Source organism: Erinaceus europaeus, chromosome X (assembly GCF_950295315.1).
Source record: "Erinaceus europaeus chromosome X, mEriEur2.1, whole genome shotgun sequence".
NCBI classification, from domain to species: Eukaryota; Metazoa; Chordata; class Mammalia; order Eulipotyphla; family Erinaceidae; genus Erinaceus; species Erinaceus europaeus.
The window spans coordinates 69,266,239-69,291,640 of NC_080185.1; the positions used below are offsets into that span (position 1 = coordinate 69,266,239).

The following is a 25,402-nucleotide window of genomic DNA, read 5'->3' on the forward strand; positions in this document are numbered from 1 at the left end:
AAGGTACTAGACAGGGCTGCCCACTATCATCATTAATCTTCAACATAGTACTGGAAGTTCTTGCCATAGCTCTCATGCAAGAGAAAATAATCAAAGGAATACAGACTGGAAGGGAAACAGCTGAACTCTCACTATTTGCAGATGATATGAGAGTATACATAGAGAAATCTAAAGAATCCAGCAGAAAGCTTCTGGAAATGATTAGGCAATACAGTAAGGTAAAATGCTACAAAATTACTAAGTGAAAATCAATGACATCCCTTTAAACGTACACTAAGTCAAAAGAAGAAGATATCCAAAAAACAGTCACCTACAAAGGAAAACCCACAAGATTAGCAGCATATTTCTCTACACAAAACATTACAGGCCAGAAGAGAATGGCAAGGTACAAATATTAAATGCTCAATGAGAAAGGCTTTCAACCAAGATTACTATGTCCTGCTAGACTGTCATTCAAACTAGATGGAGGCATAAAAACCTTTTTACAACCAACAGTTGAAGGAATCAACTATCACCAAGCCTTCCCTGAAAGAAGTTCTGAAATATCTCCTATAAACAACCACATCAGCATAAACACGGTTGAGCACACATGTTACAGTATTCAAGGACCTGGGTTTAAGCCCCCAGTCACCACCAGCAGAGGGAAAGCTTTGCAAGTGCTGAAGCAGTACTGTAAGTGTTTCTCTTTCTCTCTCTATCTCTATCTCCCCTACATTCCCAATTTCTAGCTTTCTCTATCCAATAAATAAAGATAATAAAAATTTTTCAAAAAGAAAAGTCTCTTCAACAAACGATGCTACAAAAATTGGGATGAAATGTGCAGAAGAATGAAACCAAGAACCATTATAATTTATCACCCACAAACCTAAACTACAAATAGATCAAGGACTTGGTTGTTATACCAGAAATTATTTGGCTGAACTATTTTCCATCTAATTTTTATAGGAACCATCAATGACTCAAGCTTATATGCAAGGAAAAATATACATATATATATATATATATATATATATATATATATTAATTGAACATCTTGACATGGCAAAAGAAACCACAACCCAAACAAAAACTATTCCTTATACAATGAGAGAAATCAGCATACTGTACATCAGACAAAAGGCTGATAATCAAAATACATAAATAACTCAACAAACTCAGTAACATAAAAATGATCAACCCAAACCAAAAGTGGGAAGAATATATGCATAGTATATTCACCAAAGAAGCTATTACAAAAAATGAAAATATATATGAAAAAAATCTCAAGTCATTGTCAGATAAATGCAAATAAATACAACAATATAACACCACTTAATTACTATGAGAATGTCAGTCATCAGAAAGGATAGTAACAAAAGATATTGGAGAGAGTTCAGGACCAATGGAACTCTCCCACACTTCTGGTAAGAGTGTATATTCGCCCCCCTCTCTAGAGAGCAGTCTAGAATGGACCTACTCTATGACCCAGCCATTTTTTTCCTAAAGATATATCTTAAGGAATCAAATATATTTATCCAAAGAGATCTTTGTATATCTATTTTCATAGCAGCACCATTTGTAATAGCCCAAATTTGTAAGCAGCATTGATTTCCAACAATAGATCAGTGGCTAAGAAAGTTATAGTATATATGCACAATGAAATACTATGCAGCTCTTATGAATGATGAATGATGATTCCACCTTCTTCAATTCAACTTAGATAGTACTTGAAGGGATAATACTAAGTAAGATAAGACAGAAAAAGAATAATTAATATGGACTGAGAGGGAAGATGGCAGACTGAGAAGCTGCTAGTGGCTTGAGCTCTGACCACATAGACTGGAAAACGGTAGGATTTTCTGCCTTTAGTAAGCCAGTCAATAAGGAGTCCTAGTGGTGACACCAAGGAGGTAACTATAACTTAATTTGGGTTAAAAAAATAGAGTAAAAAGAAAGGAAAAAAAATTTTTTTTAATTATTATTCCCAAAGCGCACCCCCCCATAACCAGTCCCTGGGGACCAGCTCCTAGAAGGCTCCCCTGCTGAGCTTCTTTCCATACCAAGATTCCTGTCCCACCAGGGGGTATCATTCATTCTAAGTCTATTCCCTTCTGAAACCTTTGGTCTTTTTTTCTCTAAGTAGCCAACCAGCTGCCTCTGCTCAGGCAGCTCCCCTCCCTCCCTCCCCCCCCCTGCATAGCTAATTAAATAATAAAAAATAAATAAATAAAAAACATTTTCCTTTCACCACTATTTTATTACTGTTTCTTTCTTATCTTTTTCTTTTTTCTCTCTTTCTTTTTTTTTCCTTTTTATCATTCTTGTCATCCTTTCTACCTTAATCCTTCAGCTTTCTGAATTCATGGATACACGTTTGGGAATTATTTTGGGGAAGAAATCTGACTTCGAATGGTCTCTCTCTGTGTGTATCTCTGCTCAACTTCCCTTTCTCCTTTAGCTACAACCTAGAATATACAGTGGATAGTAGATTTGCATAACTGTCTATTCCTGCTATCCTTGTCTAGTCCTGAGGGTTTTTTTTTCTTTCTTAACAATCAGCTGCCTCTGCTCAGGAAGCTTGAGGCAATCTGAGACAGGGTTTTTTACCCTGCTCTATTTTATTATTAATATTATATAAAGGCATATATCCCCCCCTTTAGGTTGATCAGAATTAACTCTTAGGGTATCTTTCATTGCTAGGGTAGTGGGCATCTTATCTATTGTGAGAGGAACTTGTCTCGTTACTCTTACCTCCTCTACAGACTCTCCTCTTCTTCCTCCTCCTAGCTAATTAAAAAATAAAATAAAATAAAAAATAAAGTATTCAATTAAAAAAACTTTCCTTTCACTGCTCTTTAATTACAGCTCTTTTTCTTATCTTTTTCTCTTTTCTCTCTCTTGTTTCTCTCTTTGTTTTTTAACTTGTCATATACTTCTTCCTTCCTTCTTTGCCTTTCTGAATTTGTGAATTATTTTAGGGAAGAAATCTGACTCAGGGTAGACTCTCTATGTGTGTATCTCTGCTCTACTTCCCTTTTTCCTCTTGTTACCCCTAGAATATCCAGTGGATAGTAGATTTGCATAACTGTCTATTCTGGCTATCCCTTCTTTCTTTTCTCTTTCTTCTTCACATGGACTTTGTTGCTATTTTTTCATGGACAGGAGACATTGTTTGGCTAACTGGTAGTGATTAAACTGCTTCAATACATGCTTCAGTTGTTATTGTAATTCCTGAGGTTGGAGAGCTCATTTGCCATAAAGGTATTTAGTACAGTGTTGCTTGTACTCAAACAACAATTGAGGAACAACAGAGCATAGAAAAAAAGAAACATATAAATCAAAAAAATGGGTAGATCAAAAAAAAAATAAAACTGCTACTCCAATGAATGAAGACAAGAGCCCAGAAGAAACTACAAATCAGCCAGAAGTAACCATAGATAAGAAAAGTATGCAAGCAACAATAAACTTATTATCACAGAAATGAAAACAACATTGGAGAAAGGAATGGCAGTATTAGGGAAACAACAGTTGAGACCCCCAAGGTAAATACTGATTATCTTGAGGCAATTAGAGAACTTAAAGCTGAAATAGCTGAACTGAAGACAGAAGCTGAGGGAAGGGAAAGCAGACTAACAGAAGCAGAAAACAGAATTAGTCAGACAGAGGATGAGTTAGAGAAAACTAAGAGAGAGGTGAAAGAGCACAAAAAGGGATTGAGAGACACTGAAATGAACAACAAGAAACATATGGGATGATCTCAAAAGAAGTAACATTCGTATAATTGGCCTGCCAGAGGAAGAAAGAGATGAAGGGGAAGGAAACATTCTAGAGAAATAATAGAAGAAAACTTCCCAGGCCTGAATAACAGAAAGGACATCAAGATTCAAGAGGCCCAGAGAGTCCCAAACAGAATCAACCCAGACCTGAAGACACCAAGACACATCATAGTCACAATGAGAAGGAGTAAGGATAAAGAAAGGATCCTAAAGGCTGCAAGAGAGAAACAAAAAGTCACATAAAGGGGAAAAACCATAAGATTATCTGCAGACTTCTCCACTCAAACTCTAAAGCCACAAGAGAATGGCAAGATATCCATCGAGCCCTGAATGAAAAAGGGTTTCAACCAAGGATAATATATCCTACTAGCCTTTCATTCAAACTAGATGGAGGGATCAAAACCTTCTTAGATAAACAACAGTTAAAGGAGGCAACCATCACCAAGCCGGCCCTGAAAGAGGTTCTAAAAGACCTCTTATAAACAAGAACATCACTATAATACTTGCAATATACCAGAGCAAATTTTTTTATAACAATGGCACTATAATGCATTAAATCCATAATATCAATAAATGTAAATGGCTTAAACTCACCCATCAAAAAGCACAGGGTCGGGGGATGGATCAGAAAACATAACCCAACCATATACAGCATGCAAGAATCCCATCTGTCACAACAAAATAAACACAAACTTAAAGTGAAAGAATGGAAAACTATCATACATAAAGGACCACAAAAATGGGCAGGAACAGCCATTCTCATCTCAGACACAATAGACTTTAAATTAAATAAAGTAATAAAAGATAGGCAAGGATATTATATAAAGATTAGAGGATCAATCAGCCAAGAAGACTTAAAAATTATTAACATCTGTGCACCCAATGAAGGACCATTAAAATATGTCAAGCACTTACTGAAAGAATTTCAAAAATACATCAATAGTAATACAATAATAGTGGGAGACTTCAATACCCCACTCTCACACTTAGACAGATCAACAAAGCAGAGAATCAACAAAGATACAAGAGAATTTAATGGAGAGATTTACAGACTAGACCTCTTGGACATTTTCAGAGACCTTCACGCCAAAAACTGGAATACAACTTCTTTTCAAGTGCACAAAACACATACTCAAGGATAGACCACATGTTAGGCAACAAAGACAGTATCAATAATTTCAAGAGCATCGAAATCATCCCAAGTATCTTCTCAGACCACAGTGGAGTAAAACTAACATTAAACAACAAACCAAAAATTATTAAAAGTCACAGAATTTGGAAAATAAAGAACATACTCCTTAAGAACCACTGTGTCAGAGAGACACTCAAGCAGGAAATTCAAATGTTCCTGGAAACTAATGAAAATGAAGACACAACCTATCAAAATATTTGGGACACAGCTAAACTGAGAGGGAAACTTATAGCCATACAATCACATATTAAACACCAAGAAGAAGCTCAAATGAACGACCTTACTGCACACTTCAAGGACTTAGAGTAAGAGGAATAAAGGAACCCTAAAGCAACCAGAAGGACAGAAATCACTAAAATTGGAGCAGAAATAAACAACATTGAAAATAAAGAACTATACAAAAGATCAATGAAGCCAAATGTTGGTTCTTTGAAAGATTAAACAAAATTGACAAACCCCTAGCCAGATTCACCAAAAAAAAAAAAAAAAGAGAGAGAAGACTCAAATTAATAGAATTGTAAATGATGGAGGAGATATTACAGCTGACACCACAGAAATGCAGAGAATCATGTGAAACTACTATGAAGAACTATACGCCAAGAAGCTAGAGATTCTGGAAGAAATGGAACAATTCCTAGAAACATATGCCCTTCCAAAACTGAACCAAGAAGAACTACAAAACCTAAAAGCACCAATCACAGACAAAGAAATTGAAACCGTTATTAAGAATCTCCCCAACAACAAAAGTCCTGGACCAGATGGCTTCACAAACGAATTATACAAAACTTTCAGGAAACAGTACCCACACTTCTTAAGCTTTTCCATAAAATTAAATAAACAGGTATACTCCCTTACACCTTCTATGAAACCAACATCACCCTGATACCAAAAGCTGATAGAGACAGAACAAAAAAGGAAGAATACAGACCAATATCTCTGATGAACATAGATAGCAAAATATTAAAAAAGATCTTGGCCAACCGGATATAGCAACATATCAAAAAGATTGTTCATCACGACAAAGTGGGATTCATCCCAGGAATGCAAGGCTGGTTCAACATATGTAAGTCAATCAATGTCATTCACCACATCAATAAAAGCAAAGCCAAAAACCACATGATTATTTCAATAGATGCAGAGAAAGCCTTTGACAAAATCCAACACCCACTCATGCTCAAAACTCTACAAAAAATCGGAATAGATGGGGAATTCCTCAAGATAGTGGAGTCTATATATAGCAAACCTACAGCCAAAATCATACTCAATGGACAGAAGCTGAAAGCATTCCCCCTCAAATCGGGGACTAGACAGGGCTGTCCATTGTCACTGTTACTCTTCAACATAGTATTGGAAGCTCTTGCCATAACAATCAGGCAAGAGAAAGAAATCAAAAGAACATAGATTGGAAGAGAAGAAGTCAAGCTCTCACTATTTGCAGATGATATGATAGTATACATAGAAAAACATAAAGACTCCAGCAGAAAACTATTGGAAATTATTAGGCAATATAGCAAGGTATCAGGCTACAAAATCAATGTACAAAAATCAATGGCATTTCTTCATGCAAACACTAAATCTGAAGAAGAAGAAGACATCCAGAAATCATTCCCGTTTACTGTTTCAGCAAAATCAATCAAATACCTAGGAATAAAGTTGACCAAAGACGTGAAAGACTTGTAAACTGAAAACTATGAGTCGCTACTCAAGGAAATAGAAACTGATACCAAGAAATGGAAAGATATCCCATGCTGGAAGAATAAATTGGAAGAATAAATATCATCAAAATGAATATTCTCCCCAGAACCATATACAAATTTAATGCAATACCCATCAAAGTTCCACCAAGCTTCTTTAAGAGACTAGAACAAACACTGCAATCATTTATCTGGAACCTGAAAACACCTAGAATTGCCAAGACCATCTTAAAGAAAAGAAACAGAAATGGAGGCATCACACTCCCAGACCTTAAACTATATTATAAAGCCATCATCATCAAAAAAGCATGGTACTGGAACAAAAATAGGCACACAGACCAGTGGAACAGAATTGAAAGCCCAGAAATAAATCCCCACACCTATGGACATCTAATCTTTGATAAGGGGTCCCAAAGGATTAAATGGAAGTAGGAGGCTCTCTTTAATAAATGGTGCTGGGAAAACTGGGTTGTAACATGAAGAAGAATGAAATTCAACCACTTTATCTCACCGGAAACAAAAATCAACTCCAAATGGATCAAAGACCTGGATGTTAGACCCGAAACAATCAAATACTTAGAGGAAAACATTGGTACAACACTTTCCCCCCTACACCTCAAGGACATCTTTGATGAATCAAACCCAATTGCAAGGAAGACTAAAGCAGAAACAAACCAATGAGACTACATCAAATTGAAAAGCTTCTGCACAGCCAAAGAAACTGTTAAACAAACAAAGAGGCCCCTCACAGAATGGGAGAAGATCTTCACATGCCATACATCAGACAAGAAACTAATCACCAAAATATATAAAGAGCTCAGCAAACTTAGCACTAAAAAAGCAAATCACCCCATCCAAAAATGGGCAGAGGATATGAACAAAATATTCAGCTCAGAGGAGATCCAAAAGGCTAACAAACATATGAAAAACTGCTCTAGGTCACTGATTGTCAGAGAAATGCAAATTAAGACAACACTAACATACCACCTCACTCGTGGAATAATGCATACATCAAAAAGGACAGCAGCAACAAATGCTGGAGACGTTGTGGGGACAGAGGAACCCTTTTACATTGCTGGTCGGAATGTAAATTGGTACAGCCTCTGTGGAGAGCAGTCTGGAAAAATCTCAGAAGGCTAGACATGGACCTTCCATATGATCCAGTAATTCCTCTCCTGGGCTTATACCCCAAGGACTCCATAACACCCAGCCAAAAAGAGGTGTGTACTCCTATGTTCATAGCAGCACAATTCATAATAGCTAAAACCTGGAAGCAACCCAGGTGCCCAACAACAGATGAGTGGCTGAGAAAGCTTTGGTATATATACACAATGGAATACTATGCAGCTACGAAGAATAATGAACCCACCTTCTCTGACCCATCTTGGACGGAGTTAGAAGGTATTATGTTAAGTGAGCTAAGTAAGAAAGATAAAGTTGAGTATGGGATCATCCCACTCATCTACAGAAGTTGAGGAAGAAGATCTGAAAGGGAAACTAAAAGCAGGACCTGACCAAATTGTAAGTAGGGCACCAAAGTAAAAACCCTGAGGTGAGGGGTAGACATGCAGCTTCCTGGGTCAAGGGGGGTGGGAGTGGGTGGGAGGGATGGGTCACAGTCTTTTGGTGGTGGGAATGGTGTTTATGTACACTCCTAGTAAAATGTAGTCATTTAAATCACTAGGTAATTAATATGAGAGGGGGAAAATTAATTGTATGTCTCGAAGTTTTTCAAAACACAAACTGAATCTTTTCTCAATATATGCAGTGTAATTGATATGCAGACTCTCTCAAAAGCCTAGACCAAGTAGATCAGAAGCAACCAATAGCACAGTTATATACAAGATACTGGGTACAGTACAGCAAACCCTAACAAAAGGACTTTTCAAAGTTAACCCAATTACCAAATAATGTGATGATAACATTAACTATTGATTGTCTTTTTGAACCCTAAGACAGCAGAAACCTCACATCCCCATTATAGAGCCTCTACTTCCCCCAGTCCTGGAACCTTTGGATAGGGCCCACTTTCCCGTATGTCTCTCAATCCATATCAAATAATATTGCATCAGCCGATCACAACCTAATCAACACAACGATTGCCACCTCAACATACTTCAGCTCAGACTATGTCCAGAGACTTCACGTGTGGAATGACAACCCTTCAGCTTCATTACTCAGGTGAGACCTTTCCTTTCATAGTATTCTCTAATTCCATCCTAGGTGGTTCACTTCATAACAAAGTCCCAAAACCTAGATACACACCAGTTTCTGTGTGAGAGAGCATATGTTCACACGTATCCGTAAACTACTGCAAAATATATACCTGAAAGCAGAAGCACACTAGAGTTTGCAGTGAGTACCCCCCTAACACTTCTTCTCACTATTCCAAGCTTTGGGTCCATGATTGCTCCACAATTTGTTTGGCTTTGTATGTTAGCTCTCTTCAGTCACCAGGTTCCAGATGCCATCAGTATGCCAGCCAGGCTTCCCTGGACTGAAGACTACACCAATGTGTCCTGGAGCTCTGCTTCCCCAGACACATACCCTACTAGGGAAAAAGAGAGGCAGACTGGGAGTATGGACCAACCAGTCAACGTCCATGTTCAGTGGGGAAGCAATTACAGAAGCCAGACCTTCCACCTTCTGCAACCCACAATGCTTCTGGGTCCATGCTCCCAGAGGAACAGAGAATGGGAAAACTATCAGGGGAGGGGGTGGGATATGGAGATTGGATGGCGGGAATTATGTGGAATTGTACCCCTCCTACCCTATGGTTTTTTAAATTTATCCTTTCTTAAATAAAACAAAAGAATAATAAATATGGAATGATCTCACTCACGGATAGAAGCAAAAAACAAGAACAGAAAGGGGAAACACAAAGTAGAACTTGGATTGTGTTTAGTGTATTACACAATAGCAATCTTCTCTGGTGGGATGTAGCGGTCATTTTCAAGTCCTGGTGCATAATGGTGGAGGAAGACCTAGGTAGGTGGTGAGAATGTTTTATAGATAATTAAGAAATTTTACTCATGTATCAACAACTGTATTTACCAAAAACTACTAACCCTGCCCCCACCAAAAAATAAAAGAGGAGAGAAAGCTTATTTTTTGGAAAAAGAGGTGATTGCCATAGTGTGGGAGGGGATAATGCTGATATGTAGATTAAAAGGTGTATTTTTCACTCCTATCAAGCATTAATTCTAAGTATTAAAATATATTATAATTATATCTAATAGTAAAGTGTTAAATTGTGTCTTGTATTATATTTTAAATAAATATAAGTTTCTAATTTTAATGGAAAAAGACTGACTAAATATCTTATGTAAGATTTGAATATCCTCCTACCATTCTTGTTTTCACAAACGAGAATACACCTATTTCATTTAAATGAGGAAGAGTTGTGTTTCTGTATCTTTGTCTTAAATTAGATAGATTCTGTCATGATAACAATGTTTTCATATATTATTTATCTATGTTTAAGTCATGACATACTTTTATTTTTTAATTAAACTTCATTTACTTAATTTTATAAGACAGAAAAAAATTGAGAGGGCAGGGTAATATAGGGACACCTGCAACCCTGATTCACCACTTGCGAAGCTTTCCCCTGCAAGTGGAACTGAGGGCTTGAACCTGGGTTCTTGCACATGGCAATTTCTGCACTTAAGCAGGCCCATGACAATGTATGCACTTAAGCAGGCCCCATTATTTTCTCTTAATCTTTTATACTATTGAATTTAGAACCCAACTTTACAACTCATTACTTTAGGAAAGTTAGTTAACTGACATGTTTAAGTCTAATCACACAGACTCTGAATAATTAAAAACAATAATTATGATGATAATAATGGCATATTTTAATGGATATTATGAGGATATAATGCTTTACTATATGTGAAGAACTTACCTGTATAAGCATACTGCACTAAAGAATTAAGTGCATTGGGATCAATTCCTTCCATCTTGACCTCTTCTTGTTGGGCTTCAAGCACATCGTTGGTGAACATTGCAGCAAAATAGTCAGAAACTGCACTGAGAACCAATCTGTAAATAGTAGTGATTTATAGGAACACAAATTATACTGGAATTGTATTGGAAAGCATAAAATACAGTCAGTGATATTCTAACATGTGTCTGTTTTCTGAATAAATCACAGTTCAAACACTGAAAGATAGAGCAACATGCTTTTTTAAAAAACATATAAATGTGTTTATTTTATTATTTACATTTTAGATACATACAGAGAGAAATTGAAAAGGACAAAGGAGATAAAGTAGAGTAAAAGAAAGACCCTTGAAGCACAGCTTCACAGCTAGTGAAGCTTTCTCCCTATAGGTGGGGCCAGGAGCTTGAACCCAGGTGTGTGCTTTTCCCAGTGTACTACGGCGTGGTCCTGGATCAAGATACAGTACAGAATTTGCATGTCAGATTCTTCAGAAATCCCACTTTCAGTCCCTGGCACTGCAATAAGGTGAGTGGTGCTCCTCTCTCTCTCTCTCTCTCTCTCTCTCTCTCTCTCTCTCCCCTTTCTCTCTCCCCCCTCTCTCCCCTCTCTCTCTCCCTCTCTCTCTCTCTCTTTCTCTCTCTCTCTCTCATAAATACTTAATTGATAATAGATACTTAATTGGCCCAGCAAAATAGCTTAATTGTATCATACACTGCTTTGCCATTGTCATTTGTGCAAACCAGGTTTGAAACCATTAAAGGAGGCTTCAGCATTGAGATCTCTTATACTCTCTTTCTCTCTCTCTCTGCTTTACCTCTATATCTCCACCTAAAATTAATAAGTGAAATAAGTATATAAAAATAAAAACAAAAAATTGTTTCACAATTAACTTACATATAATGAAATTAAATATACAAATTAATTTTATTTTAAAGCATTTTTATTTTCTTCATCAATTTAAACTGCTTTTCTAGATATAGAAGATAATTATTTATATATGATAATTATTTTTCAATATAAAATGGCATAAGTCTGCTTTCCAGTATTTCAATTCATAATTAGTGGTCTGGCTTTCCAGTCATAATTCATTCTATTCAACCTATTTTTTTCTGAATTAGGATACGTACCGATGTGCAGGAATTCGAAGATGTCCAGCAATGAGTTTCACATCACACAGCTGTTTTTCTTTCAGGTAGTTTTCCATTTTATTTAGAGTTTTCTCTGCATGGTCAATAGTGTGGAACTTCTCCTCAAGTCTCTTAACATTCATTATTTCAGGATGTTGTGGAGCTAATCTATAAGAATAATTATTTGGTTCATTCTCAGTGAGTATGAAAATAACCTGTAGAAACTTAAGAAAATTATTTCTAAAGTAGGTAATTTTTTTAATCTGTTAATCTTAAATATTTCACTATAATTACTGCCAAGCCTACGATTACAGTGAAGTACTATGGTTAGTATTTGTCAAAAATTACATCATTAGTCACGAAAGACTAGCATAAATCAAAATACACTTAAATTTGTGCATGTCCTATTTTTTATATGAAATATTCATTCACTACACATAAAATATTTCTTGAAGAACCTTGGGTTCAAAATCTCCATGATGCAATTTAAAATATATCAACCTTCCCTAGATAGTATATTATACACGCAAATACACACACACATACACACACACATTCACACTAATTTATGAGTGGGGCATACTTTCCTGCATGCTTCTCTCAATCCATACCAAATGATATTGCATCCGCCCATCCCAACCTAATCAACGCAACGAGTACCACCTCAGCATGCTTCACTTCAGACTGTGTCCAGAGATGTCAGGCCTGGAATATCAACCCTTCACCCTCATTACTGAGGTGAGACCTTTTCTTTCATGGTAGTCTCTAATCCCATTCCAGGAGGTTCACATCCTAACAAAGTCCCAAAACTTAGATATAGACCAGGTCCCATAAGATAGAGCATATGTTCACATGTATCCATAAATTAGGGCAAAATATATACCTGAAAGCAAAAAACACAATAATCTGCTAGTCAGTATAAAGTTCATAATGAAATAGTGTCTACATAATACATAATAATCTGTGAGTCAGTATAAAGTTCATAATGAAATAGTGTTTATTTAGACTTAGAAACCCTCCTCACCTACTTCTTATTACAGTTCTCTCACTCACTCCAAAGTTAAACTCATAAAAGCAAGGGCTGCAAAAGCTGAATAAGGGCAAGAGACTGGCATACTTTAACTATGACTCTTTAGTCACTATCAGGCTACCCCATCAGCTGTGTCCCTAGTCGGGGAGTCCTGAGATTCCCAAACAGAAATGATGGGCCTAGACCTTGAATAAATCCCTCTCTCCATTGTTACCGTTCATTTCTCTCAGGAGCAACACAATAGACCTCTTTGTGGACCCCCATATGACCTTGCCCTCAACTTGGATCAACAATGGTAGAGAATGTTCCATTCTCTCAGGGGAGGCTAGCAATATACTCTATGCTACGCCTGAGGAAGATGGGTCCTGATATTAGGGCAGCTTGGAACATTCCTACTCATGACCACAGAATGTGAGCTCAAATCTAGAGGGATGCAGAGGTCACATAGGCTTGTAAGCTGAATATGGGCTCCAGATCTCATCAAATTTATGGGGTTTATAGTCAACAGTATTTATACACCTTTCCCATATTTGGGAGCTACTCTCTTCCCTGATCCAGCTTTCTGGTCCTTCTGCCAGCCATGACTTAATCTCCCCAGATGATAATTAGGGTCCACCTGCGTATCAGATTTCAGTTCAGGTTCAGGCTCACGCTCAGGAAAAAAAAGCAAAACAAACAAAAAACACTTGCATAACCACAGGCCCTTTGGAATATAACTAAAATATGCCTACTAGCTACCTACAAAATGGAGGAACCCCAACTCTTCATCTGCACTAGTCCAGCCTTTAAGTCCATAATTTGCCAACAATTTGTTTGGCTTTGTATGTTATCTCTTTTCAACCACCAGGTTCCAAATGCTAGTATGATGCTGACCAGACTTCCATGGTCAGACAACCCCACCAATACATACTAGAGCTCCACTTCCCCAGAGCCCTCCTGTTGGTATGCATGAGACCCCTTCTGTTTCATTTGGTTTAAATCCCCTCTGCTTAACACTATTCTATTTACATAACCACTTCATTCTATTTACATAACCACTGTTAACAAGTTCCACCCTCCCTCCAGGGCATTGGTGGTTCAGTGATAGGATTCTCGCCTGCTCCACCCCCTCCTTGTCACACTCTGATTTTCACCAGTCACTTTTCTCTCCACCCTCTCTATGTCACATCCTGTTTCCACCCTACTTGGCAAGTATATATAAAGACAGCATTGTGAGTTTTAGGGTACTTGAGTTTAGCTTAGCTCGTCTTAGATTGTGCTACGTCCTGCATGAATAAAGAGGTACTGCCTACAGCTCAACCATGAGTTCCTGGTCGTCTGTTACCCGCCCATGAAGCCAGCCTGGCGAAAACAACCTAACCCATCGAAAACAACACCCTCCCACACAGTATGGATCCACAGTATGGATCAACCTGTCAACGCCCATGTTCAGTAGGGAAGCAACTACAGAAGCCAGACCTTCCACTTTGTGCATCCCACAATGACCTTGGGTCCATACTACCAGAGGGTTAAAGAATAGGAAAGCTATCATGGGAAGGCATCAATACAGAGTTCTGGTAGTGAGAATTGTGTGAAGTTGTACCCCTTTTACCCTATGGTTTAGTCAATGTTTCCTTTTTATAAATTAAAAAAATTTTTAAAATGAAAGAAAAAATAAACAGTGTAATAAATTATCAGTAAAATACCAGCACAGGACAGGGAGTCCTATTAAGAAATTTTGTCAGCCCCTCCTTTGGGGAGGGTTCAGGAAGTGGTGAAGCAAGTACTGTGTATAATTGTCTCTCTCCCTTTTTATCTCCTTTTCCCCTTTCAATTTTTCTGTCCTATCAAGGAAAGAGGGGGAAAAAAGTGTGTGTGTGTGTGTGTGTGTGTGTGTGTGTGTGTGTGTGTGCGTCAGTGTGTGTGTGTCTTTGTGCATGTGGCTGTATGCTGACAGAAGAGATTTTTCTGGGGAATAAGAAGGCATCAAGCCTTATCTGGCCACCACAGTCCTACAAGTTTGCTTTTTTAAAAATGAAGGAGGAGACAGGATATAAATTGGAATGCCATGGATAGCAAATGTCCTGTCCCAAATATTCTGATAGCTTGTAATCAGCTACTTTGTTAGGATATATATATTAAATTTAACATTAGTTTTCATTTGTTTTTTAGGTGACTTTGGTTTTCAAGCCTATAGTGTGTCGGTCATTATGCCAGGTCCCCTGCATTGCTTAATGTTGTGGTCTATTTACATAATCATTGTTTTGCCTGAGACCTGCCCTGCCTACAGGGTACTGGTTTAATCCCCACTGATTAGATGGAAGCTTGCTACCTTCGCTCTCTTTTCTTTTCTCCACCCCCTCTCCTACCCATTTCCTTCCCCGATCTGTCACTTCCATTTCAGAAGGTATAAAGGCGTTTTCTCTGATCAATAAAGGCATTGCATTGCGTTCCCACTCAGCCACGAGTTCCTGGTTCCCCTCCCATGTAGCTGAGTAAGCAGCAGCCCAGGTTGGCTCTGGTCGAGTTCTCTCCCCCGCGACACAACCCGACAATAGTGCTGCACTAGTTATGTAAATATAATGAAGTGGTTACGTAAATAGAATAGTGTTAAGCAGAGGGGATTTAAACCAAATTGTACTTTAAAAGTACAATTTGTGTGTGTGTGTGTGTGGGGGGGGTTTGAAGTGGTACTCTTGGTTGATCACACATGTTATCATGTGCAAAGACCCAGGTTCAAGCCCCCAGCCTCCATCACCAAGGGACAAGCTTTACAAGTGGAGAAGCAGTGTTCCAGGTGTCATTCCTTATCTGACCTTCTTCATCTCCCTCTATTTTCTCAATTTATTTCTGTCCTATGAACTACAGAGTAATAATAAAATAAAACAAGAAAAAAAGAAAAGGAACAAAAAAGTGCAATTTGTAATGTCCTTAAAATGTGTTGCTTTGGTGGTTGGGCAGTAGTGCAGCAGGTTAAACTCACGTGGCACAAAGCCCAAGGACCAGCGTAAGGATCCAGATTGGAGCCCCCAGCTCCCTACCTGCAGGGGAGTCGCTTCATAGGTGGTGAAGCAGGTCTGCAAGTGTCTAGCTTTCTCTCCCCCTCTGTCTTCCCCTCCTGTCTTCATCTCTCTCTATCCTATCCAACAATGACATCAATAACAACAACAATAATAACTATAACAATAAAAGAAGGGCAACAAAGAGGGAAAATAAATATTAAAAAAAGAAAGAAAAGACAAAAAAAAGAAAAAATGTGTTGCTTCACCACAAGTATCACAAAAGCACAAAAATATTTTCAAAGTCCACTTAACTACTCCCTTCTCTATAGGTAACCCCATAACCGTTTGTTAATTTCAGTTATGTTGTCCGATTTGCTTACTGTACTTGATTTATTCATTTACCCCACATGAATGAGGTCATTCTATGTTTAAATTTCATGTGAGGCCCATTTAGTATCTCTTGTATGTCCAGGTTAGTGGTCATATGATTATCAAAATAAAGTTAGTTAATGTAATCAGCTACAAAGACATCTATTTATAACTTGTCTTTGTGTCACCATCAAACTTGGTCTAAATATATGACAATAAAAAAAGTTGAAGGGTAAAGGATTTCCCCATTCAGAACATTGAATATAGGATTCCAGTTTTGTCTGTCTTCTAGAGTTTCAGTTGAAAATCAGCTAACAGTCTTTTGGGATTTTCTTTATAAATTACTATGCTACTCTCTAGAAACTTTTAGAATTATCTCTTTGCTCTTTGTGATTTTAACCTCTATAATGTGCCACTGTCAACTGAAATCTATATTAATTTTTCTTGTATCCTTTCAATACTCCTGATTCTGGGGCCCACTCCCTTCTTTAATTTGGGGAAATCATGAAGTAAAATTTCTTTAAATTTGAATTGTGTCCCTTTTCACTTTTTTGTAACCTTCTTGATACTGTCCCATAATATTATCTTTGTTTCAGTATTTTTCTTTTTGTTGTCTTTTTGGATTATTTCTATCTTTTTCTTATTCTTATTCTCCACTTCAGTTTTTTTTTGTGTGTGTCTTTCTGCAGATGTTCTACTCTTCTGTGACTTTTGGCTCTGTTACTTCACTATTCTTCTGATTGCTACTATTAACTTATCTATTCATTTTCTTTTTTATTTATCTGAATTTCTTGCATCCCTCTACAATTCTTCTCAATTCAGTGAACATATCTAAGATAATAACTTTGAGTATTCATCAGGTGATTTACATAGTTCTGAATTTTGTGTTTCCTTCAAGCTGTTGTCTTGATCCAACATTGCAGGTGACATATAGTATCTTCCAATTATGTCTGATTCTCTAAAAAAAGAATAACAATTGGTTCTCTACCTGAGTAATCCAGTGTTCTTAATCACAAAACCACTGATGAAACTTCATTTCAGATGAGTACCAGACTAATTTTCCCTTGGGAAATTAATTTTAAAAAACAATTTCCAACGAAAACTTGATATTTTTTTAGCTACTATTCACTGTTCTCTTCCACACCATTAAATTAGGATATCACCATTGTAGTTATCAATATTACCAACACTGACTGCTTCTGCTGCTGCAGTCAGAGCCAATATCACCTCTGCCCTAGCAGGGAACTTTAGTCTGGCACTCATCTATAGTAAAGTTTCATCAGTGGTTTGTGAGTAAGAACGGTAGATTACTCAGGTAGAGAACTGGCTCTTATTTCTGTCAAGATACAAAAAGAATTGCTGGGACTTGTTTTACAATCTGTTTTCTGGTTTTCAAAGCAGCCAGTGAATGAATTAGTGAATATATGTACAGAAGTATAAAGGGCTGTGGAGTGGGAAGGTAGCACATGGCACAAAATGCAAGGATGGTGAAGGGGTTAGATCCCCCAGTCCCTCACCTGCAGGGGGTTGCCTCACAAGCAGTGAAGCAGTCTGCAGGTGTCTATCTTTCTCTAACCTCTCTGTCTTCCCATCCTCTCTTGACTTCTCTCTGTCCTATCCAACAACAACAACAGCTATAGCAACAACAAGGGCAACAAAATGGGAAAAACGACCTCCAGGAGCAGTGGATTCGTGGTGAAGGTACCGAGCCCCAGCGATAACCCTGGAGGCAAAAATAATTTTTTTAAATAATAACTACAAACATGAAAAAGTTTCAGTGATACTAATATTGAACAGAGAGTTATCAAGGATGTTCTATACTTAGTTCGAGTTTAAAGGTGAGCAATCACCTCCAAAATACATCTGGGCTAGCTGTTCACTGTTTGATAAGGAAATATGGGGAGAAAATTTAAAGTAATTTTGTACTTCTCTTAGTGTTTTTGTTATACAGAAATAAAATCAGAGTGAACCAACCAATTAAACAAATGTCTGCTGCCTTTAGAATTTTTAGCCCAAATTGAGAAGTCCTTCAGAATTCTATTATACTTAAAAGAAAAAGAAAAAAAAAAAGAAAAGCACTTATACTCAATGCCTATATGATAACCTATGATGCAGTTCATCAGATCAGTTGAATGTGCCCTGTCTCCTCTTAAGTCCCTAGGAGAAACACTATTCCTTGCTACTATAGGCTCTTTTTGTACTCTCAGCACATTGACTGTGAAACTTATTTTAAATACATGGCAAAATAATATTCCATTGTTTATGTATACCTCAGTTTTCCTAACCACTCATCTGTTTTTGTACACCGAGTTGCTTTCAGGTTTTGTTCTTAAGAGTAGTGAATAAACCTTTACCTCATCTTGCATGAAGCTTAAAAGAATCATGTTGAGATAAGCCAGAAAGTGAATGATGAATATAGGATGACCTTATTTATGACAGAAGTTAACAAATAAGAAGAGAAAGGGTAAATACAAAGTTAAACTTGAACTGGGTTTGGTGTATAAAACCAAAGTAAAGGACTCTGGGTGGGGGCTTTCGGGTCCTGTGCATGATGGTAAAGAAGGACTTAAGCTGGGGGTGAGAGTGTTTGAAGAAATCTGAGAAATTAGACACATGTACCAACAACTACATTTACTATAAACCGTTAATAGGCCTAATTAAAAAAAAACTTGGCAAATAATAACTAAAGAAGATGAAGCATAAATATTAACAATGATATATTGGAAATAAATTTTTATATAGGATGGTCAATTTGCTCTGCAAGGTCTTTAAATTTTAAGGATTAACAGTTAAAATTAGGGGCTGATTGAATACACATGCTACCATGCAGAATTACTGGGTTTTAATCCCACAGTCCTCACCTGCAGGATGGAAGTTTCCCTAATGGTAAAGCAATTGTATAGGCATATTTCTATCTATCTATCTGTCTATCTATCTATCTATCTATCTATCTATCATTCATCTATCATCTATCTATCATATTTTATGGTGAATAGTGAACTATATATTAATTAAAGCAAGGTTAACTCTAAACTTTAGAAAATTAAATATTTTTTTTTCTCAGAAGAAGAAAACAAAAGCAACCGGTGAGCCAGACCACTTTAGATTGTGTCTGTTCTTCCATACATACCACACAGTTTCTAGCAGAACTCCCACTAAAAAGGGCAGGGGCGAGATGGATAGTCTTTCCCTCTCTATCACTGCTATTTTTGTATTGGGTGGTTAATGGTTTATGATACAGCTGTTGTCATATGAGTACAATTTCTTGTCTTGCCATGATAGGTGTCTGCAAAACACTCTCACCCTCCACTTGGGTACTTTTCCATTGTCATGCACCCAAAGCTTTCTCTCCTCCAGCTCTTTCCTTGTCCTCCTTCCTCAAAGTCCTTTGCTTTGGTGCAATTCACCAAACCCAGTACACGTTTTCCTTTGTTACCACTTCCTGTTATTATTTGTAAAGTTCTGCTCATGAGTGAGATCATCTCTAATTCATCTTCCTCTTTTGTCTTAACCCACTTTACATGATTCCATCAAGCTTCGTACTAAATGATGTGAAGGTGATATCATCATTGTTAACAGCTGAGTAGTATTCCACTATGCATATATACCACATCTTTCTTAGTCACTTATCTTTTTTGTTGGACATATAGGTTGCTTCCAAATTTGAGCTATAACAATGAGATTTTTGCACACTTATATTCATAATAGCATATGTTACTCTCTCTTTGAATTAGAAAAGTCATACTAGAGTTGTCAAGTTCTAGCCATGACAAAATAACAGAAAAAGAAGTTAAACCAAAGCAGTATGAGGTGTCCAACAAACTAATAGATGGAGAAATGCTATCTGTAAATTTGAACACTATCTCCACATTAAGAGAGTTACCTTGGAGGAATGAGAACAATATAAAGGATTTAGTACCTGGTACACAGTATCTATACATGATTTAATTTTAAATAATGTATTATTATTGATTTATGATTACCTTTCTAAAATTATCACATCTCTTTCCCCACTGAGAACTCCAGTTTCAGTGACCTCATGTGTTTGAACATATTAAACATACTCTAATACTAGGGTTCTCAATATTGCTATTATGTCTTCCTGGAAAGTTTTCCTTGTAAATGTGTAGCTTACTCACACACATAAAGGGAAAGAAAAGAAAGAAAATCATGTTGTGGAATTTTCATTTGCATATTTTACAAGAGTATTATATTTCACTGTTGGATTATGTTGAGGATGAGACATATAATACCTTTAACCCCATCTGAATACCTTTGTTAAAAAGGCAAAAGCATCATCCTGTGTCTGTTTTTACAAACGGCACAGGTCTCTGTACATGAGGCATGTAGTCTGCTAGCAGACAAGTCAGATCTATAGATGAGAAAATGGTATCATGGTTACAGGATGACTGGAATGTCACCCCTGTGACCATGCATGTGATTTTAAAATCACTATAATGAACGTGTTAGGGTAATTTAATTTTGCCAACTAAAGGATATTTTGCACATTAAGCCAATAGATTGTGTAGAAATATCAGTATTTATGTGAATAAAAATGATGAATAGATGATGGCTAATAACATGTTTGTTCAATAGAAGTAGTACTTCTTACTTGCTTTGAACTCTTTAATCAGATATACTAGTGGCTTTCCACTTCAGTTTATTAAAATGTCTATACAAATATTACCATCCCTGTATGAAGGGGTATCCTTCAATTACTCTTAATTTGCTTTTTATTCTAACTAATATACCAACTTAAGTATTATATTTTACTTGGTTTTATTGTCTTTCTCTCACATTAGAATATAAATTCTGAGAGTGGAAGGATATCTCACTGGGTACTGTGATTGCATTAGGATGCTAGCGACCCAGATTCAAATATTAGAATCAGATACAGGGAGGAGGTATGACAAGAGAAACTTTGGTGTTGAGGTCCCCTTCTCTCTGTCTCTGTATCTGAATTAAATAAGTGGGTCAAAGCTGTAAAATAGCAGGTAAGTGAAGCCACAACCTTAATAGCAAAAACAAGAAAAACTGGGAGATGAAATAAAGAAAGTAATCAAGGAAGGAAGAGACAAAGAAAGAATGAATTGACTATAAGAATATATATTTCATAAAAATAGGTCCTCAGCGACCCAAAAAAAAAAAAAAAAAAAAAAAATAGGTCCTCAGCTTTGTTCCAGTTTTATCCTAATGCCTAGAATTTAGAAATATGCCTTATATACCAGTACTCAGTATCTGTGGAATGATTTTTTAATGATTTTTAAATCATATTACTCTAATACTCCTTTGTTTGGAATTTCCCATTATACAATCCCTCTCTCTCTCTCTCTCTCTCTCTCTCTCTCTCTCTCTCTCTCTCTCTCTCATTTTCCCCAGCAGAAAATTGGAAAGAACCCAATTTGAGAGGGAATTTGGAGTCTTATCTAACAGTTCAATAGGCACAAAGACAAATAAAATTATATATAGTTGGTAGATTATGAAGAAGCCTTAAGCTGCAGTATGCAGGATGAAGGCATGATTCCTGTTCATTCCAATATGTTAAAACTAGACATTCCTATGAATCTCTAACATTATACTGGAACACGTTATTTTGGATTATACATAAACCATCAGCATTTTTAATTCAACAATATCTAAAATAATGAAGACAGAGTTTAATTTGTCTTAGAAAATTTATTTCACTTATCTAAAACAAAACAACATTGGAATATACCTTTGTAATTATGAAATCATATATGTGTGTGTAAAACTAAATTATTCCAACATATAAGAAGGGAATACAATCATAAGACTTGTTTTTATATTTAGAATGCTGCAATTTAAATGAAGAAAAGAAAGAAGATTGAGGAAGACAGGCAGAAAGAAGCAAAGACACAGTTAGTAGGCAAAATAAGTTCATTCTTTATATATTTCCTGCAATATCCGTAGAAAGCAACATAGCTTAAAAACCATTCTTTTTCCTGAATGTTGGAACTCATTTTGTTTTAGTGTGATAATTCTCCACATTGACTTCGTTTTTTAAAATTTTTTTAATATTTATTTATTTATTTATTTATTTATTTTCCCTTTTGTTGCCCTTGTCGTTTTTCATTGTTGTTGTAGTTATTATTGTTGTTCTTGATGATGTTGTCGTTGTTGGATAGGACAGAGAGAAATGGAGATAGGAAGGGAAGACAGGGGGAGAGAAAGATAGGACAAAGAGAAATGGAAAGAGGAGGGAAGACAGAAAGGGGGAGAGAAAGACACCTGCAGATCTGCTTCACCACCTGTGAAGTGACTCCCCTGCCTGTGGGCAGCTGGGGGCTCCAACTGGGGATCCTTACACAGGTCTTTGAGCTTTGTGCCACGTGAGCTTAACCCACTGCACTACTGCCTGACTCCCTAGGTTTGTTTTAAAAGCAAAAGAAATCTTTTGAGGGAATGGCAGAATGTTGTCTACTTGTCAGTATCCTTAACTCTTGCTCTGTAATAATGCTTAAAAAAAAAAAAAAGGATAGAGGTATTAGAGAAAGAGGACATATGAAACCTGCTTCTTGGGACCAGAGTGGTACACCCAGTAAAGTACATAAGTTACTATAAAGGAAGACCCAGGTGATTCAAGCCCACAGTCCCCACCTGCAGGGGGTGTTTTACAAGTATTGGAGCAGTGTTGCAGGTGGACCTCTTTCTTTTCATTATTCTGTCTCTCTCTCTATCATCTTACTGTCTCTATAAAAATAAAGGGAAACAATTACAAAAAAACCCTACTTGTTAATTATGTCAGTACTAAGATATGAAAATTTAGATTGGATAATTATATGGGCTAGCAAGCTATCATATTTCAACTAATAAAGTCCACAATTTACCCCTTCACTCCACTTAAAATATCCTTAGAACACCTATAAAACCATTCCATATATTAATTATGAAAAATGACTAAATTTGCATTGTAACAAAATATTTCTATGACAAATAAAATCAATATATTTTAAGAATATTACTTGTTAGACTTTCCAGTTTACATTTTGTGCGACATTTACATTTTCTCTTGGCAACTTAATTTATTGCATTATAAATTTAATTTATGTAAATTTTCTCATGCTAGAAAGTTAACTCAGGACCCTCAAATTATTTTGACAGCTGTTCACTATAGATCATTTAATTTTCTTTATAACAGTCAGATATATTTATTCACCTCCACAATCAACAATGTTTCATATTTTTGTTGATGGTGAGATGTGGTAATTTTAAAATCACTATGCTTCTTCTAGCATTAATATTATGTTCTGAAATTACTGAAAAAAATATCATGAATTAAATTTGCTTATTTTCTCTTCAGTATTTATGAAGAGACATAGTATATGGAATACAGGGATATCAAATGCCAGCATATAAATCAGCATAACTTCATGTTGGACATAATTGCAATTCAAAGCATACAATATTTTTTTTCTATAGCTCTTTTTCATCTTGATTACATTGCCAGTGTTAGTAATTGTATTTAAAAATGTTTTGAGAAAATATAATATGCTGATGACAAAAAATAAAAATAACATATTAAATATAAAGTATATATAAAGATGTAATAATACAGTGTTAGAAGAAAAACAAATATTTCCTCATTTTAGCAATGTCAATGAATACATAAGTGATAAAATAGTCTATAAACTTTACTGAAACTATACTTATAACTTCATTTCCTGAAATAACTGATATGTTTTATTTCCTACTTTAATATTTTACTGCTACAAGCAGCATTTTTAATTAATGCATACAAAATAAGTTCATGATTGAGAACTAGTCACAAAATTAATACAATCTGAAATAAATCTCAAATGTCAAAGGAAATTGTTCAATATTCTCACATATATATATAACAATTTATCAAGTATCAGTATAGCAAGCATGTACTAAGGAGCTGATAAGAATGTGCTGAATAGTAGAGCTATTATTTTTTTCAGGGTTGGCCTGGCTCACAGTCAGAAAGAGTTCTTTGTGATTATTTATACCTGTATAAAATTCAAAATCAATTAATAAAATATTTATAAGGAATTATTAATAGTAAAAACTTCTTATATTTGAAACATAATTACAGGTAGAATGAGATAAATTAATTCACAAGTTTAAATGTTATCTGTTGATTATCAAATACATTTTTTTCTATACTTATAAAGTTTCTTGGGAAACTGACTCATCACTTAAAATTCAGAGACTTTTCAGTTCTCCCATTTAAACACTAATGTAAACTGTGGCAAAATAAATTATCCTAAATTATAGTTTTCATTTATTTGGGAGAAAACACCTACCTCACTGTAGATTCTCCTGTATTTTCACCAGGCATCATATCCAAATCCTGTGAGTGCTTCTCACATGCTTCTTGGAAGAAATTGTCCTCTGGAAATGCTTTAGGAGTATCTTCATTTGGTTGAAAATATTCTATCAAATTGTGTTGGTGCCAAGAAGGAAAGGTTTTTTGATGTGTAAAGGTTGGTTCGGGCACTTGTGCCAGTATGTGGTGGACAGGACTACTGCTTTTCTTCAGTCCTTTTCTGTCCCTAGAGTGGTTTTTCAACCTTCCCTGAACTGGAGCCCCTCTATGCTCATATCCTTCCTGTTGAAGGAAGTTTCCAGTGTTGGGTGAATCTTGAGAAGTATGACTAAACCACCTCCACCGTAGCCTTAGGATCTGTTTCACATCAAATTCTTTCTTGCCAGACACTGGCATATTTGCAGGAAGAAAGACAAATGTTTTCTCTCTCAGAAGAGGAAGTGCAGCCTTGTTATCTTTTATATCTTTGCTTCTTCTGCAGAACTAATTAAAGTGTAAGTGCAGAAAGCAATTGCCTCCCCCCACCTCCTGTTATTTGTGGTACACTGTGAGTGTTTGTCTAGCTTTCTAGCTGAAGAAGAAAGCAGCACATAGTGTAGGTGGGAATCCATGCTAACAGGATGATGAGGTCAGACCTTAAACAAGTAAATCAGCTTAACACAGGAAAGCAGTAGCCACAACACACTCCAGCTGCTAGATCTGCACATTTGCAGCTCTCCCTCCTGGACTTGCAAATATACAACCCAGCTTCTTCCTAACTAAAATAGTTAAAACCCAATTACAGTTTAAACCCAGGTAGATGAACAAAAACTATGTGTCTAAACTAACTTCCTTCAGAATTCCCTCTATTCACCCTACATTTTGCCAGATTTCTTTCTTGGAAGCTCACTTCTAAAAATGTATAAATTTATCCTAGAAAATTTTCTAGTAGTGGGCTATTACGAGAGAATTTGGGTTTTACAAAAAATTGTTTTCTTGTTCCCAGGATGCCACG

General features: G+C 36.3%; 1 protein-coding gene across 1 annotated transcript in view; it reads right to left on the bottom strand.

The window, feature by feature from the left end:
* The window catches only part of KLHL4 (kelch like family member 4), a 90,410-nt gene extending 65,490 nt beyond the window's left edge, over positions 1 to 24,920 (bottom strand). The window contains exons 1-3 of the mRNA XM_007537942.2: positions 24,386 to 24,920; positions 11,718 to 11,885; positions 10,552 to 10,688 (exon numbers count right to left, since the gene is read on the bottom strand). Of these exons, the coding sequence (XP_007538004.1) occupies positions 10,552 to 10,688; positions 11,718 to 11,885; positions 24,386 to 24,804 (724 nt within the window). The 5' untranslated portion in view covers positions 24,805 to 24,920. The remainder of the gene's footprint in view (positions 1 to 10,551; positions 10,689 to 11,717; positions 11,886 to 24,385) is intronic.
* Positions 24,921 to 25,402: the final 482 nt, after the last annotated feature.